The sequence below is a fragment of the Podarcis erhardii genome, assembly GCF_964252035.2.
Source record: "Podarcis erhardii genome assembly, chromosome: Z".
Classification (NCBI taxonomy): Eukaryota; Metazoa; Chordata; class Lepidosauria; order Squamata; family Lacertidae; genus Podarcis; species Podarcis erhardii.
Window position 1 is genome coordinate 37,497,320 of NC_138504.1, and position 13,999 is coordinate 37,511,318.

Genomic DNA, 13,999 nt, shown 5'->3' on the forward strand with positions numbered 1-13,999 from the left:
GGCAGAAACCCTCCTTTCAGCTGCAGAAAGCCCCAGGGATGTAGCAGCAAAGTACCGTACTTTTCCATGTATAAGACTAGGGGTTTTTTCTTATACATGGATAGCACATGGGGTGGATGTTTGATTGGTTGCTGCTGCGGCTGTCAGCAACTATTGGGTGTGTTATTGGTTGCTGCATCAATGGCTGGTGTTGATTGGCTGACACTGTGGCAGTTGCGCAGGCCGCTTCTGCTGGCGAGGGGACAGACAAGAGGTGTAGTTTTGAATGCGTGCAGGTGAGCAATTTTCAGCAGTCCCCCCTAAAAAAAGCTCAATAACTCTGTGTCATCTCCCCCCCATTTTCTTGAGTCCCCAAAAATAAGGGTGTCTTATACATGGGGGCGTCTTATGGACGGAAAATTACGGTATATCTCAGTCTGGCCAGGCTATGCTGCACATATCAGCAGTTTAGAACTGCAGCAAAGCTTCCCTTTCTCTAGGTTACCTTCATCTGACACGATCTAGGCCAGAGGTCAGCAAACTTTTCCAGCAGGGGGCCGGTCCACTGTCCCTCAGACCTTGTGGGGGCCCAGACTATATTTTGAAAATAAAATAAAAATGAATTCCTATGCCCCACAAATAACTCAGAGATACATTTTGAATAAAAGGACACACTCTACTCATGTAAAAACACTAGGCAGGCTCCACAAATAACCCAGAGATGCATTTTAAATAAAAGGACACATTCTACTCATGTAAAAACACGCTGATTCCCGGGCCGTCCACTGGTCAGGTTTAGAAGGTGATTGGGCCGGATCTGGCACCCAGGCCTTAGGTTGCCTACCCATTATCTAGGCCAGCAAAGCAATTAACCCACAGCTGGGCCATCTCCAAGAACAGAAGCGCTCCTGCAAGCAATGAAGTCAGCAGCACCGCATTAGACGAAGGGTGAATTGCGCAAGGCCACCTACACCACCTCAATTGCAATTCTTCTGCATTTCCACCACATTCCACCCCTTGGCTTTACACTATCTTCCCTTCATATCTTACTAATTGCTCTGCTCTCTCAGCCCCCCAATAACAGCTTGCACTTTGGAATAGGACTGTTTCCAGTTCTCTGTCACATCAGTCTTCGGTTCTAGAAAGGAACTTGCTGCTCATGCACAGAAGAGTTTATTGGGTTGCGTCCATCAATTGCTTGTTTACCTTTTCCATGACCTGCTTGCATTAAAAAAAACCAAAATTGGTTATATACAATATGGGGAACAGAATACACACAAGATAAAGGACTGTATGACACAGGTAGTGTGTTATGCTTCCTCTAAGCAGGCCGAGAATCCCGTTATTCCTGCACCTTAATGCACACAGATGTACGCAGATGAATTGGGCAAGCGGCGTTAGTTATTACCACGCAGTAAGTAGCTCTGACTGATCATCTCATCAGGTTGGTTGAGTTGATTGGGATAAACAACCCATACCTTCTGTCCTGGTGTTAACTCACAATCTGTGGATCCGAAAACTTTACCCCTTCTGTTGGTAGCAGGTGCACTGACTTCGGCCCCACGCTGTGGGTACTCTGCATGCACCACACCGTCATGTCAGTGTGACGTCACATTGCCACATCATGATGCGCAGCGCACAACCGTGCTCCAGCACTGCAATAGCAACTGGTCCTGGGCCTCTGCTGTGGAGCCTCTATTGAGGCCAACTGCAGTACCACCCCAGAACCACATCCATGCCTGCAGCAGGCCTCAACAGAGGCCCCACAATGGAGGCACAGGCTTCAGCCCAGTCACCACCACAGCACCAGAGCACCAGAGGTAAGGCTGCATGTGGCAGCAGCAGCAGGGGCAGAGGCTGGGCACCACAGCAACATTTTTGTGGGTACACAAGCCCACAAGGCCCCTGGAGTTGGCACCAGGGGTTGGTGGGGAGCCCTGGCTCTGCTACCTGTTGGATGGCTGGTGTGCCCAGTTTTTCACAAATCAGCTGGGCTATGCGCTGGCCACCCAGAAGCACCACATCCTCTGCACTGATATTATGTGGCACCACCTTTCCTTCCCCTTGCAATCTGCCCATAGGTGCCATATGGAACTTTGTTCCCTTCACCTAGGCTCTCGGGTACTGGCCAGCGCCACTTCCTCCTCTGGCCAGCGCCACTTCCTCCTCTGGCGCTCTAAGATCCTGCACTACTGGGTGTTGCCTGGAGGTGCAGCTTGCCATTTGGCTGAGCCTTCCACATGTTGTTTCACAGGTGTAGGCGCTTCCAGTCCTATCATAATGGTGCAAGGGCTTTTGTCCAGCGCTCAGTGGATGGTTACTCCATTCCAATTCTGCTTGCTCTGCCACTGCTGCCCCAGCTTCAGAATGTGATTTGGGGTTAGCTGTTTTTCTTTCTGCTGCCGAGTCCTATTCAGATATTCAGTTAACCCTGAAGCTGCTGGAGGATGAGGGATGATTTTAGATGTTACAAATGGTTTTAAATATATTTTATTTTATTTTTAATAGTATTTCTGCCACTCCTGGGCTCCTTTTGAAAGGAACTGTGGGATAGAAATTTAATAAACAATTTGCATAAGCTAAAGTGAATTGTTAGTCTTTTAGATGTGACAAGTCTCTTAGGCTGCCTACATGGCATACATTTAAAGTACCCGGTACATAATTCCTCCCAAATAATCCTGGAAATTGTAGATAATCCCTTGACAGTACTACTATTCCCAAAACCCATAACTGCAGTTCCCAGGATTCTTGGTGCTGGTAATGAATAATGCACTTTAAATGTATGCTGTGTACTCAGCCTTTTGTGGTGCAGCGCAATGAACAAAATTTGGTTGATTATAGTTGCTCGGATTTCCAAGTATTTAACTTTTTTTTTATCCTGTGCTGCAGCACTTTATTGCGCTTCCTTCCCAGCTTCAGCCCCGCCTCCTAACCCCGAAAGCCCCGCCCCCGCCCCGCCCCTTATCACTACCGCCTTCGTGCGCAACCGACTTTGCGCAAGCTCTCCGGAGGAGGCTAAAGAACTTCGTTTCCCAGCGTGCCCCGCGGCCCGCCCGTGAGCCGGCGGAGCGCTCCCCGCCGCGCTGTGGTTGCTGGGAGATGGAGTCTGTGCGTCCTGGGGCAGTGGCAGCTGCGGCATCTGAGACGGGGCCGGCCCTTTCTGCAATGCCCAAGCCATGGCCACTACGGGCAGCAATGGCATCGGGTGCAGCGGTAGTAGTAACAGCAACAGCAGCAGCCTGCCGGGCGCCGGGGAGGCGGAGCGGCCGCATCCGCGTCCTTTCCTGATCGGGGTGAGCGGAGGCACCGCCAGCGGCAAGGTAGGTAAGCGGGGGCTCCCTGGCTACGTGGGCCGCCGCGCCCCTGCCAGAGTGCAAAATAAAAATGCAAAAACAACAAAATAATGATATTGCAAGCAAAGCAACAGAATGTGAGTTAATTCTCCTGATTGCATTGCATTGCACTGCGGACCAGTTAAAACCTGTGCGCGATTCTTGCAAAAGCTTCAAATCCCTGATAATTTTTCCTATATATCTCCTGACACCTTTAAACGTCCCGGATCATGATGGTGATGCTTATATTGCATTTATTCTAACGTTTGTATCTCATCTTTCCTCCAAGGGGGTCACGTGTATTCTTCTCCCACCCACCCCCCGCCCTATTTTATCCTCACAACAACCCCGTGAGGTGGGTTAGGCTGAGACACTTATGGAACTGGCTCAAGGTCACTCGGTGGGCTTCATGGCTGGAGTAGGGAAGTTTTGGGCCTTGATCTCTCCCAGGGCCTAGTCTGACACTTTTTAGTGCCTACTCCACAGTGTTTTTTTGCCTGTGATTCCCGCTCCACCATCCAGGGGCAGATGATGATCCATTATCATCATCACCAAACCTTTTATTGGCATCACATACGAACATCCAAAACAAATCAATACAGAATTACCACTTCCCCAGTGACACAAAACATTTGCTAAAAGAAAGGAGGCAGAGCAGTGTATCCTCACATCTCTAGGTCTCCAGGGAGAGATGATCTATTATGAAACTATTGAAACTAAATCTTCAGAGGGGGCGCAGAGGTGAGTTTAGTCCACATAGCTTACATTTTTTTTCTTTAAAAAGGACACCCCAAATTTTCCCTATTTTTCATTTCCTCCCCCCATAACTAGAAAACAATAAGGCATAGAATTTCTTTATTATTATTCACACCAGTGACTTTGACATGCAAGATAATCCAGTACAGCAATTTTAATCAAAATGTGAGGTGCAGTAGTTACAATTTCTTTGAAAATTGTTGTGATCTGTTGTGGAACAACCCACTGAAGAAGATAAGAATGGTTACCCAGACCTCGTTGCTGGTTGGGAAGGGCACACCATAACAGTTCAAGCTTCAAGGCCCCCAAAATGTAGGTCCACCACTGCTCTCCCCTGAAAAAATCCCCCCAAGTCCCTCATTACTTTGCATGATAAAGCAGGCACTGTAAAGTTTCTGGTTTCTAGGGTCTTCTCCTTCTGTTCAGTTTAATTTATGGTTACATCTGCCTCTTCCTTCGTGGACTATAGTGCTATGTTCATTGTTTTAGGTATGTTAGGCTGAGAAATTTCGACCACGTGCGTAGGTGGGTTTGTTTTTCTGATGTGTTCCAAAATTCTCCTCCTCCTGGGCAGTCGACAGTGTGTGAGAAAATCATGGAGTTGGTGGGGCAAAATGAAGTGGATCACCGTCAGCGGAAAGTCGTTATCCTCAGCCAGGATCGGTTCTATAAAGTACTTACGACGGAGCAGAAGGCAAAAGCCCTGAAGGGACAGTACAACTTTGATCACCCAGGTATACCCAGTGGGGCAGCCGGGTAATTTTTAGACAGTACACTTAGCAGTCCTATGGATGGGAAAGAGGGTCTCCCTCAGAGTGGACGTCTGCCCCCCCCCCCAATTTTATGCTTATGGCATCCAGCAGCAGTCTCACTTTGTGTTTTCCAGTCTGTGATCTGGAGAATCTTGGGAACAAATATTGTCTATATTTTTAAAAATTAAACCCAGCATTCATTTACAGTGGTACCTCGGGTTACATACACTTCAGGTTACATACGCTTCAGTTTACAGACTCCGCTAACCCAGAAATATTACCTCGGGTTAAGAACTTTGCTTCAGGATGAGAACAGAAATCGAGCTCCAACGGCGCGGCAGCAGCAGGAGGCCCCATTAGCTAAAGTGGCGCTTCAGGTTAAGAACAGTTTCAGGTTAAGAACGGACCTCCGGAACGAATTAAGTACTTAACCCGAGGTACCACTGTATTTTTTTTTAAAAAAAAAACCCCTTGCCTTTGAAGATGCTGTCCATAGAAAGCTTTATGTTGCAGCCAGCTAAGCCCTGTTCAGAGTAGACCCACTGAAATTTAAGCACCTAAGTCAAGGCCATCCATTCCAGTGGTTCTACTCTGAGCAGGGCTAGCACTGCACAGAACCATCTGCTTTTGCCCCCTTGTACTGGTGAAATTGCCTCCATTTCCCACCTGTCAAACAGGTAATAAAAGCCCTATTTGTTAGTTGCTGCTGTGATACGGGACCAGTAATTCACATCGCCTGCATGGGTCCTCAGTACACGAGATCAGACTGCGTGGAAGCAGCTTTTGTACCACCGTCATAGTGCCTGACTTGCAGTGCATCTTAAATCTGAAACTGCCTCTGCTGCTGATCCAGTTTCGTTTGGCCACCCTTATTTTTTTGCATTGCACAGATGCTTTTGACAATGAATTAATGCAAATGACGTTGAAGAATATTGTGGATGGCCAAACGGTTGAGGTTCCAACATACGATTTTGTGACCCATTCCAGGTCAGTATGCATTTCCTGTTTTGGGGGGCAAAATGTGGTCTTAGAATTGTAGAGTTGGAAAGGACCCCAGGGGTCATCTTGTCCAACCCTCTACAATTGCAGGGATCGCAGCTAAAGAATCCCTGAAAGATGACCACGTCCTGACGTAGCTTGTTCCCCTGGTGAACAGCTCTTACCATCAGAAAGATCTTCCTAAGGTCATTTGAATTCATTGGTTTGGGTCCTACCCTCTGGAGCTGCAGAAAACAAGCTTGCTCCCTCTTCCATGTGACAGCCCTTCAGTTCTTTGAATATGGCTATCCTATCACCTCTCGGTCTCCTGTTCTCCAGGCTAAACATCCCCAGCCCCCTCAAGCATTCTAAAGTGCTGAAACAGGAAGCATGACATTCCAGATGTTCTCCCTGGGCATTTGGAACAGTCACACTGGGACCTTTCTTAACCACATCTTGCCATTCCATGTCATGTCCACTGCAGGCTGCCTGAGACAACTATGGTCTACCCTGCAGATGTGGTGCTTTTTGAGGGAATTCTGGTATTCTATACTCAAGATATCCGGGACATGTTTCATCTCCGTCTTTTCGTTGATACGGACTCAGATGTCAGGCTCTCCCGGAGAGGTAACGCCTGGTTTCTTGGAATTTATTTAAACACTTTTACCACAGGGGTCAGAAACTTCCTTAGATGTTGCCTCCACTATCCCATAAACCATTGGCCATGCTGTCTGGGGCTGATGGGAGCTGGAGTCCAGCAACATCTGGAGGGTCACAGATTCCCCAGCCCTGATAAAAAAAAGATCTCTTTTCTCATTAGGAAATGCTTCTTCAGAGGTAAAGGTAAAAGGTAAAGGACCCCTGGACGGTTAAGTCCAGTCAAAGGCGACTATGGGGTTGTGGTGCTCATCTCACTTTAAGGCTGAGGGAACCGGCGTTTTCCCACAGACAGCTTTCTGGGTCGTGTGGCCAGCAGGACTAAACCGCTTCTGGCGCCACAGAACACCGTGATGGAAACCAGAGCGCATGGAAATGCCATTTACCATCCCACCGCAGCGGTACCTATTTATCTACTCGCACTGGTGTGCTTTCAAACTGCTAGGTAGGCAGGAGCTGGGACAGAGCAACGGAAGCTCACCCCGTTGTGCAGATTCGAACCACCAACCTTCTGATTGGCAAGCCCAAGAAACTCAGTGATTTAGACCACAGCACCACCCACATCCCTATGCTTCTAAACAGAGGCATTGAAGACGAATGCTGCTACTTCAGTCAGGGATGGGGAAACCTAAGGCCTTTTGGATGTTGCTGGACTTCCAACTCCCGGCATCCCTGATCCTTGGCCATGTTGGCTGAGACTGATGGGAGTTGGAGTCCCACAACATCCAGAGGGCTGCAGGTTCCTCATCCCTTGGGTATACAGGAAGCAATGTTCTAAATATGTTAGGGAGAAGTAGAATGGAGACCATGGAAGTAGAACCTAGACATTGTGACTCATAACCACTGATAGCCTCTCCTCCACAAATTTGAAGCCATCTAAGGGGGAGGACATCACTACATCTTCCCCAACCTCCAGATGTTCTGGACTAAGAACATAAGGAGAACCCTTCTGGGTCAGGTCATTCGTTCATCTAGTCCAGCATCCTGTAATGGTCAACCAGAAGCCGTAATGGGAAGCCCACAAGAAGGACCTGAGACCAACAGCACTTGTGATTCCCAGCAACTGGTATAAGGCATATATGGTCACCAACATTGGAACACAGAACATAGACGTTGTGGCTTGTAGCCATCAATAGCCTTATTATTCCCCATGAATTGGTCCAGTCCTCTTTTGAAGCATTCTACGTTGCTGGCCATCACTACATCTTGTGGACTTGAACTGTGGTTGTAATTCTGTGCTGCTTGAAGAAAGACTTTCTTTTGTCTCTTTAAACTGCCCTGTTTGGTTCCTCCGGCTGTAGTTCTCCGGGATATGAAGCGGGGAAGGGACCTGGAGCAGATCCTGACCCAGTACACAACGTTTGTCAAGCCTGCCTTCGAAGAGTTCTGTTTGCCGGTACCAGAATCTTTTATCCCCCCTCCTCCCTCTCAAGCCCATTTTGGAAGCATGGAAGGCTGGTGGAGGAGCATTTCCTCCTCGCAGTATCTCTCTGGCTGTCTCAAGAGAGGCTTCATAGACATTGGCTTGGAATCAAACCTATGGTTTCTTCCCCCTCCCCTTCATGTTAGGAATATAGGAAGTGGCCTTAAACCAGGTCAGACTGTTAGGTCATCTAGCTCAGTAGTATCTATTTTGACAGCAGCTTTCCTGAGTCTCAAGCAGAGAGGAGGTATTTTCCCCATCAGCTGCTCCTTGGTTATTTATTTTAGCTGGAGATGCTGATCTGGGGCTTTCTGTGCCCTAAATTGTGTTATTCCACTGAGCTTAATTGTGTGGTTCCCCGCTTTCTTCTGGGACAAAGCCTCACCTGGGAATGGAACCCAGAGGGACTTCTTGCATCCCAGAAAGAATTGTGCCTCTTTGACAGCCTTCCCCAACCCCTGGTGCTATCCAGATGTTCTGAACTACAGCTCCCATCCCTCCCTGGTTGTTGGCTGTGGTGGCTGGGGCTGGTGGGGTGTGTTCTCCAAAGTATCTTGTGAAAAGTCAGCCCTGGGAAACTGTAAGCCTTGCAGACGTGTCAGGCCTTCAGAACACTCCCCCAGGCTACATCTCTCAAAGCCCTTGCTGCAAAGCATGTATTTCCCTGGCTGGAATGCTTCCCTGAACTCCACTGATGCCTCTCACTTGTCTGGGTGCTGGAGTTGAGTGCATCAGTGTTTTTATAGTAGGGTAGTTTCTACAAAGGTAAAATTTATAGGTTGCCCCATCTGCTTTTGCCTCCGGTCCCACCCATCACTGGAATGTGGCTCTTGGAGGGTTGCCCAGAAGGGAACGGTAACCTGATCTGAGGAAGATTCCTCTGTCATAAATGACACCAGTAACAAGAGGAAGTGTCTTCACAAAGTCCACATGGATTTAGCCTCCTTGCTCCCTTCCTGCCCTAAAGGCAGAGGTCAGGTGTCTCCAGAGCAGCCTTCCCTCACCTGGAACTCTCTAGATGTGGTTGGGACTCTAGCTCTCATCAGACTGAGCCAGAATGGGAATGTTGAGGGATGCTGGGAGTTGAAGTCCACCAATGTCTAGAGGGCACTAGAGGCAGCTCTGGAGGTTTGTTCATAGACTCACAGTTGTTGTATTTCTTATCTCCAGACCAAGAAATACGCCGATGTGATTATCCCTCGAGGAGTGGACAACATGGGTAAGAGGCATTTTTGCCGTTCTAGGCTCCTGAAGGCTCATTTTGTATATTCATTTCAGGCAAAGAAGATGCACAGACTTCTGAAATGGTTATTAGCTGGAATTTTCCACCACCTGCCCCTCGATTCCTTTGTAATAATTAGCAATAATGTAGATGCCAGACCCTGTGCTTAGTTTGCCACTGATCTCTGTCCCCTTCCCGTAATTATTTCCTCCACTCACCTCTTGCCTTTCTTCCGGCAGTTGCTATAAACCTCATTGTGCAGCATATCCAGGACATTCTTAATGGTGACCTCTGCAAGTGGCAGCGTGGGACGATGAACGGGCATGGACGCTCCTCCAAGAGGCCCTTCCCTGAGCAAGTAGACAGCAGCCCACTGCTGGCTCCCGGCAAACGGTCCCACTTGGAGTCCAGCAGCCGCCCCCATTAAGGTGGCCGGAAGCCCCTCCCACACCAGCTGGACTTTTGACCGGTTCCAAGGATGGATGCCCTTCAGTGCTCCATATTCTCTTCCAAGAGGTGACGAATCTGTGGTTTTAAACTGCCTTCTGTTTTTAGTTTCTCTCCTTTCAGATAGTACCTAAATCTGCCCCAGAATTTAAAAAGAAAAGTGCTCCTTTTATTGGTGTTCTCTCTAGTCTTTGCCTGCCATGGTTTTTAATTTTCTAGGAAAGAAAATGGGTCTGCCACAGGCAAGCAAATTGTCTTTGTGCTTAAATTGTTCCCTATTTCTTACCCCCCCCCCAATATAATTTGACACAGGAGTGATAGCCAGAAGGCTGCTTTTCAGAGTCAAATTTATCTCCCTGCAAATTCATTTCATTAAAGCAAGACTTTTGCATAATATTTTGAGAAAGGAAAGGGCCATGTGGAATGATGTGCAATTTCTCTTCTGCCGCGTATTGTCTCTCTGCTAAGGGAAAGAAGAAAAGGGTGGCCATTAGCTTTAAAAGCCAGAATCATTTTAGTACAAAAAAAATCCAGCATCACCATTATCTTCTAGCAACCATGGGGGTAGCCTGCCCCCTTCTATCTCTCAATTTTATGGTGCTTTCTCAAGGACCGGGGTGGAGGGGATAACTTTGGTGTTTTTATGCACTCCACTAGGTAACGACGGGATAGACTTAGGAGGATGTGTGTTTTTAAATATAAAGCAGCTGCCTTTTCACAGACTGCATCTAGCCAGCATAGAGAGAACTGACTGAGCAGTTCTGCACTCTCTATACAGCAAGACAAGGGCAACCGCTGAGATCAGCTGTGGGCAATAGCAGAATCCATCCCTTTATGGCTTCCAGTTGACTTGTAGTTTTAACGAGTGGTAGATTCTTCTTTGATCAGTAATCGCCACTAAGTAAACAGTGTTTGCCTCATCTAAAATGTTTTTGTATTAAAATGCATTTGTGCTGCTATCGCTGCCACTACCAGGTGGCATTTTTCAAAGTTCGGAGATCTTGTTTTGACGTTGGAAAATACCTGGTCAGTGGTTTTTATAGAGTCATTTTAACCCCCAGGCAAGTGGTAAAAGTGAGGCCTTGCCAGCTCTACATTTTCTAAAAGCAAGGTTTGACTCAGTTAGTTGGTTTGTTTTGGCTTTGTTAATAAATAAAAAAACATGGAAAAATGGCACATGACTGAGTTGTTTTTCCCTTCCTCCATTGTGTGTGTGTGTGTGTGTGTGTGTGTGTGTGTGTGTGTGTGTGTGAACCACCATAATATGATCAATTGGAATATGGTCGATGCAAATCCTACCTTGGCTTCAAGTACGCTAATCATACAGTAGTTGCCAGGATTTGTTCAACAGGAACCATCCAGGTTTATGGAGGCTCTGTTCAGCTGAGCGAGGAGACAGTGAACTGTCCAGCATGGTGTGGTGGTTAAAGACCTAGGAGACCAGGGTATGAATTCCTGCTTGGCCATGAAGCTCACTGGGTGACCTTGGGCCAGTCACTGCAAGAAGGGAAGAACCACGTTTGCCACCTTGAGCTCCTTGGAGGAAAAGGTGGGATACAGAGTCATGGGGGAAAGAAAGTACACCCTCTTTGAATTTGGTGGTTTTACATATCAAGACATCATCATCATCATCATCATCATCATCTATTCCTTACCAAATCTTAAAATTAGGTAAATACAACCTCAGATGAACAACAACACGACATACTACACAGTGTCATGATTTATTTAACAAAAATGAAACCAACACGGGGACCCTTACTGCTTCCGTAAGACTTAAGGGACTAAGGTGAATGCAGGTCCTGCTAATCAAATGCCCCTGCTTAACTGATCATCAGCAAGTTTGCCCACAGTTTGCTGGTCTCGAGTATTCAGGTGTGCTTTAACACAGTGCCAAGGAAGAAAGGCATCAGCAATGCTCTTAGAGGAGCAATTGTTCTAATGCAATTAATGATACTGCCTTTCTCTAAACGGCAACATTCCTACTTCTCAACTCAGCCCTTTTTGCTTCCCACTCTCTGTTGCAATACAGAGACTAAACTACCCTGCTTCTAATGTGGGCATGAGTAAGTTTTGACCCTCCAGAGTTTTCTGAACTACAGTCCCATCAGCCCTAGCAAGGAGAGCCAGGGCTGATGGGATCTGTGGTACGGCAACAAACACCTGGAGGCAACAGTTTCCTTATCACTGCTTGAGATGAGTTGGAGTGCTTGCAGAATCAGAGCAGACCCATGTTTGGCAGGTATAGGTGCCACTTCTGTAATATCTGTAAGAGAAGGTCCTCCCAAAATACTCTCAATAGGAGAACAGTCCAGTTCAGGGTGAAGGGCAAAAAAAAAAAGTTCAATAAACTCCCTCCTTAAGGAGGAAGGCTCTATCTAAAAGGCAGGGTTTAAAACAAGAGTATGCTGAAGATCACTCTGTGCCATCTGCTTTGTTAGCACTCTAGGCCAAGTTTCTCCTCTTCATATTTTTTAAAAAGCTGCCCAGCTTCCAATTATTTCTCCTCCCTTGTCTATATTTTATTCACTGATTGTGCTCCACCCTCATTCTAAAACGATACATACAGTTCCAACAAGCAAATAAAATAATTTGCAGTACACAGAACGCCAAAATGAGACATCGCCCAGCAGTGCCTCTGCACTCTCTGCATTCTCTGGAGACCATCACCCTTTCCTCTTGAGGAACAAGACTTTGCCTGTGCCGCAGAATCACAGAACTTGATCTGGGTTCAGCAAGAGATGGACTCGGCTGCCAACCATATTCAACCTCCTGGACTCTAGTTTACCAGAAACAAGAGTGGGAATACTGCTTTAAAGTGGGCCAATTCTGATGCCACCTTTTCTCCTGTTGCTTAATGCATAAGGGAATAGCAAAAGGCTACAACTCCCAAATTTTGGACTCCGAATCAATGGTTTTCATTGATCCATCTGTCATGGGTGCTTTAGTTGAGATTCCTGCATTGCAAAGGGTTGAGCTACACAGCCCTTGGGTTCCCTTCCAACTCTACAATTCTAAGATTCCATTTCAGTTTAAAAGGTGGTGTCAAAACTGGTCATCAGTTGGCAGGATGGGCAAGGCTGAATGAACAGTGGAATTATGACAGCATGACCATTCTTGCCTCTAACCCCAACGGGTACCCACCCCAACCCCCACCATGGGAGAAGCGAGGAGCAGTAGCAGCTTCTGTCTGGCAAGATCTTGCAACACACTTGTGAGATCCAGTGTGGTGTAGTGGTTAAGAACGGTGGACTCGTGATCTGCTGAACCGGGTTCGCTCCTCCGCATGCAGCTGCTGGGTGACCTTGGGCTAGTCACACTTCTCTGAATTCTCTCAGCCCCACTCACCTCACAGAGTGTTTTTGTGGGGGAGGAAGGGAAAGGAGAATGTTAGGCACTTTGAGATTCCTTAAGGGGAGTGATAAAGCGGGATATCAAATCCAAACTCTTTTTTTCTCACTTCGTGGGGGAACACCCTGGCAACCCACCCCTGCCAAAACCCACAGCTACCCAACCTCAGAAAGCAAGGTTTTTGCAGCAGGGCCGACGCCGTCCCATTTTGCTTCAGGTGGGCGAACAAGACAGGCCTCCCCTGTTCTAAGCAATCAGAGCAATCAGAGTACATGTGTTTGCAAACATGATCAGTGGGCTAAGTTGCCCAGGGGGCTGTTTGTTGCCGTCTTGCAAGACTAGTGTTTGCTGATCAAGATGTCCCAGCTGTCCTTCCAGCGTAGGTCCTGGAGCTGACTTTTGGTGAGCGGAGGCTTCCCGTAGGTGAGCGGTCGGAATGTGTGGTAGGTCAGGTAAACAGAAGAGAACCAGGCAACCACAAGAGCACTATGCATGCTCTTTGAGAGTCTGGATCTATAAAGAAGAGACACACAGGCTGAAGCAAACATGAACCAGCAGTTTAAGGGAAGATTGTCTCAACCAATGAACTTCTGCCCCTCTTAATGTTGCAATAACATCACTTGAATGTATATAAGTAGTGACAGTTATTCTGAGCATAGCAACCTGCTATATACAGGGTCAGATGCTTGACCCATCCAACTCAGTGTTGTCTGCACTGATTGGCAGCAGCTCTTCAGGCTTTTGGAAAGGCGTCTTTCCCAGCTCTACCTGGAGAAGCTGGGATCGAACCTGGGACCTTCTGCATGCAAAGCAGGTGTTCTACCGCTGAGCTCTCCCCCGGAAGTAAGATTCTACTCTGTATGGTTCTGAATAAAGGGCTAATTTAAATAAGTTGCCATATTATCAAGTCAGGCCAATGGCTCATCTAGCTCGGTATTGTCTACATTGTTTGGCAATGTTTCAGACAAGGCAAACTCACAGCCTCTTCTGGAGATGCTGGGGACAGAAGCGGAGACCACCTGCAATCAAAGCAGAGGAGTCTTTTCTAACACTGAGCTTTCTAATGGCTCCCAACACAGTTGCTCCCTTGGTAAGCCATAAG

At 47.4% G+C, this 13,999-nt stretch overlaps 2 protein-coding genes across 5 annotated transcripts in view; one reads left to right on the forward strand and one right to left on the reverse strand.

Annotated features, from left to right (window-relative positions):
- The first annotated feature begins 3,078 nt into the window (after positions 1-3,078).
- UCK1 (uridine-cytidine kinase 1) lies at positions 3,079-10,719 on the forward strand. The gene is made up of 7 exons (XM_081848412.1): positions 3,079-3,299; positions 4,642-4,801; positions 5,710-5,806; positions 6,282-6,424; positions 7,756-7,850; positions 9,048-9,096; positions 9,339-10,719. The coding sequence occupies exons 1-7, from the start codon at positions 3,156-3,158 to the stop codon at positions 9,524-9,526; spliced, it is 876 nt and encodes a 291-aa protein (XP_081704538.1). The 5' UTR covers positions 3,079-3,155; the 3' UTR covers positions 9,527-10,719.
- Positions 10,720-12,025: 1,306 nt separating this feature from the next.
- Positions 12,026-13,999, reverse strand: part of POMT1 (protein O-mannosyltransferase 1) — a 29,604-nt gene continuing 27,630 nt past the window's right edge. For all 4 annotated transcript variants that reach the window (XM_081848408.1, XM_081848411.1, XM_081848409.1 and 1 more), the window contains exon 20: positions 12,026-13,410. In XM_081848408.1, the coding sequence (XP_081704534.1) occupies positions 13,236-13,410 (175 nt within the window). In that variant the 3' untranslated portion in view covers positions 12,026-13,235. The remainder of the gene's footprint in view (positions 13,411-13,999) is intronic.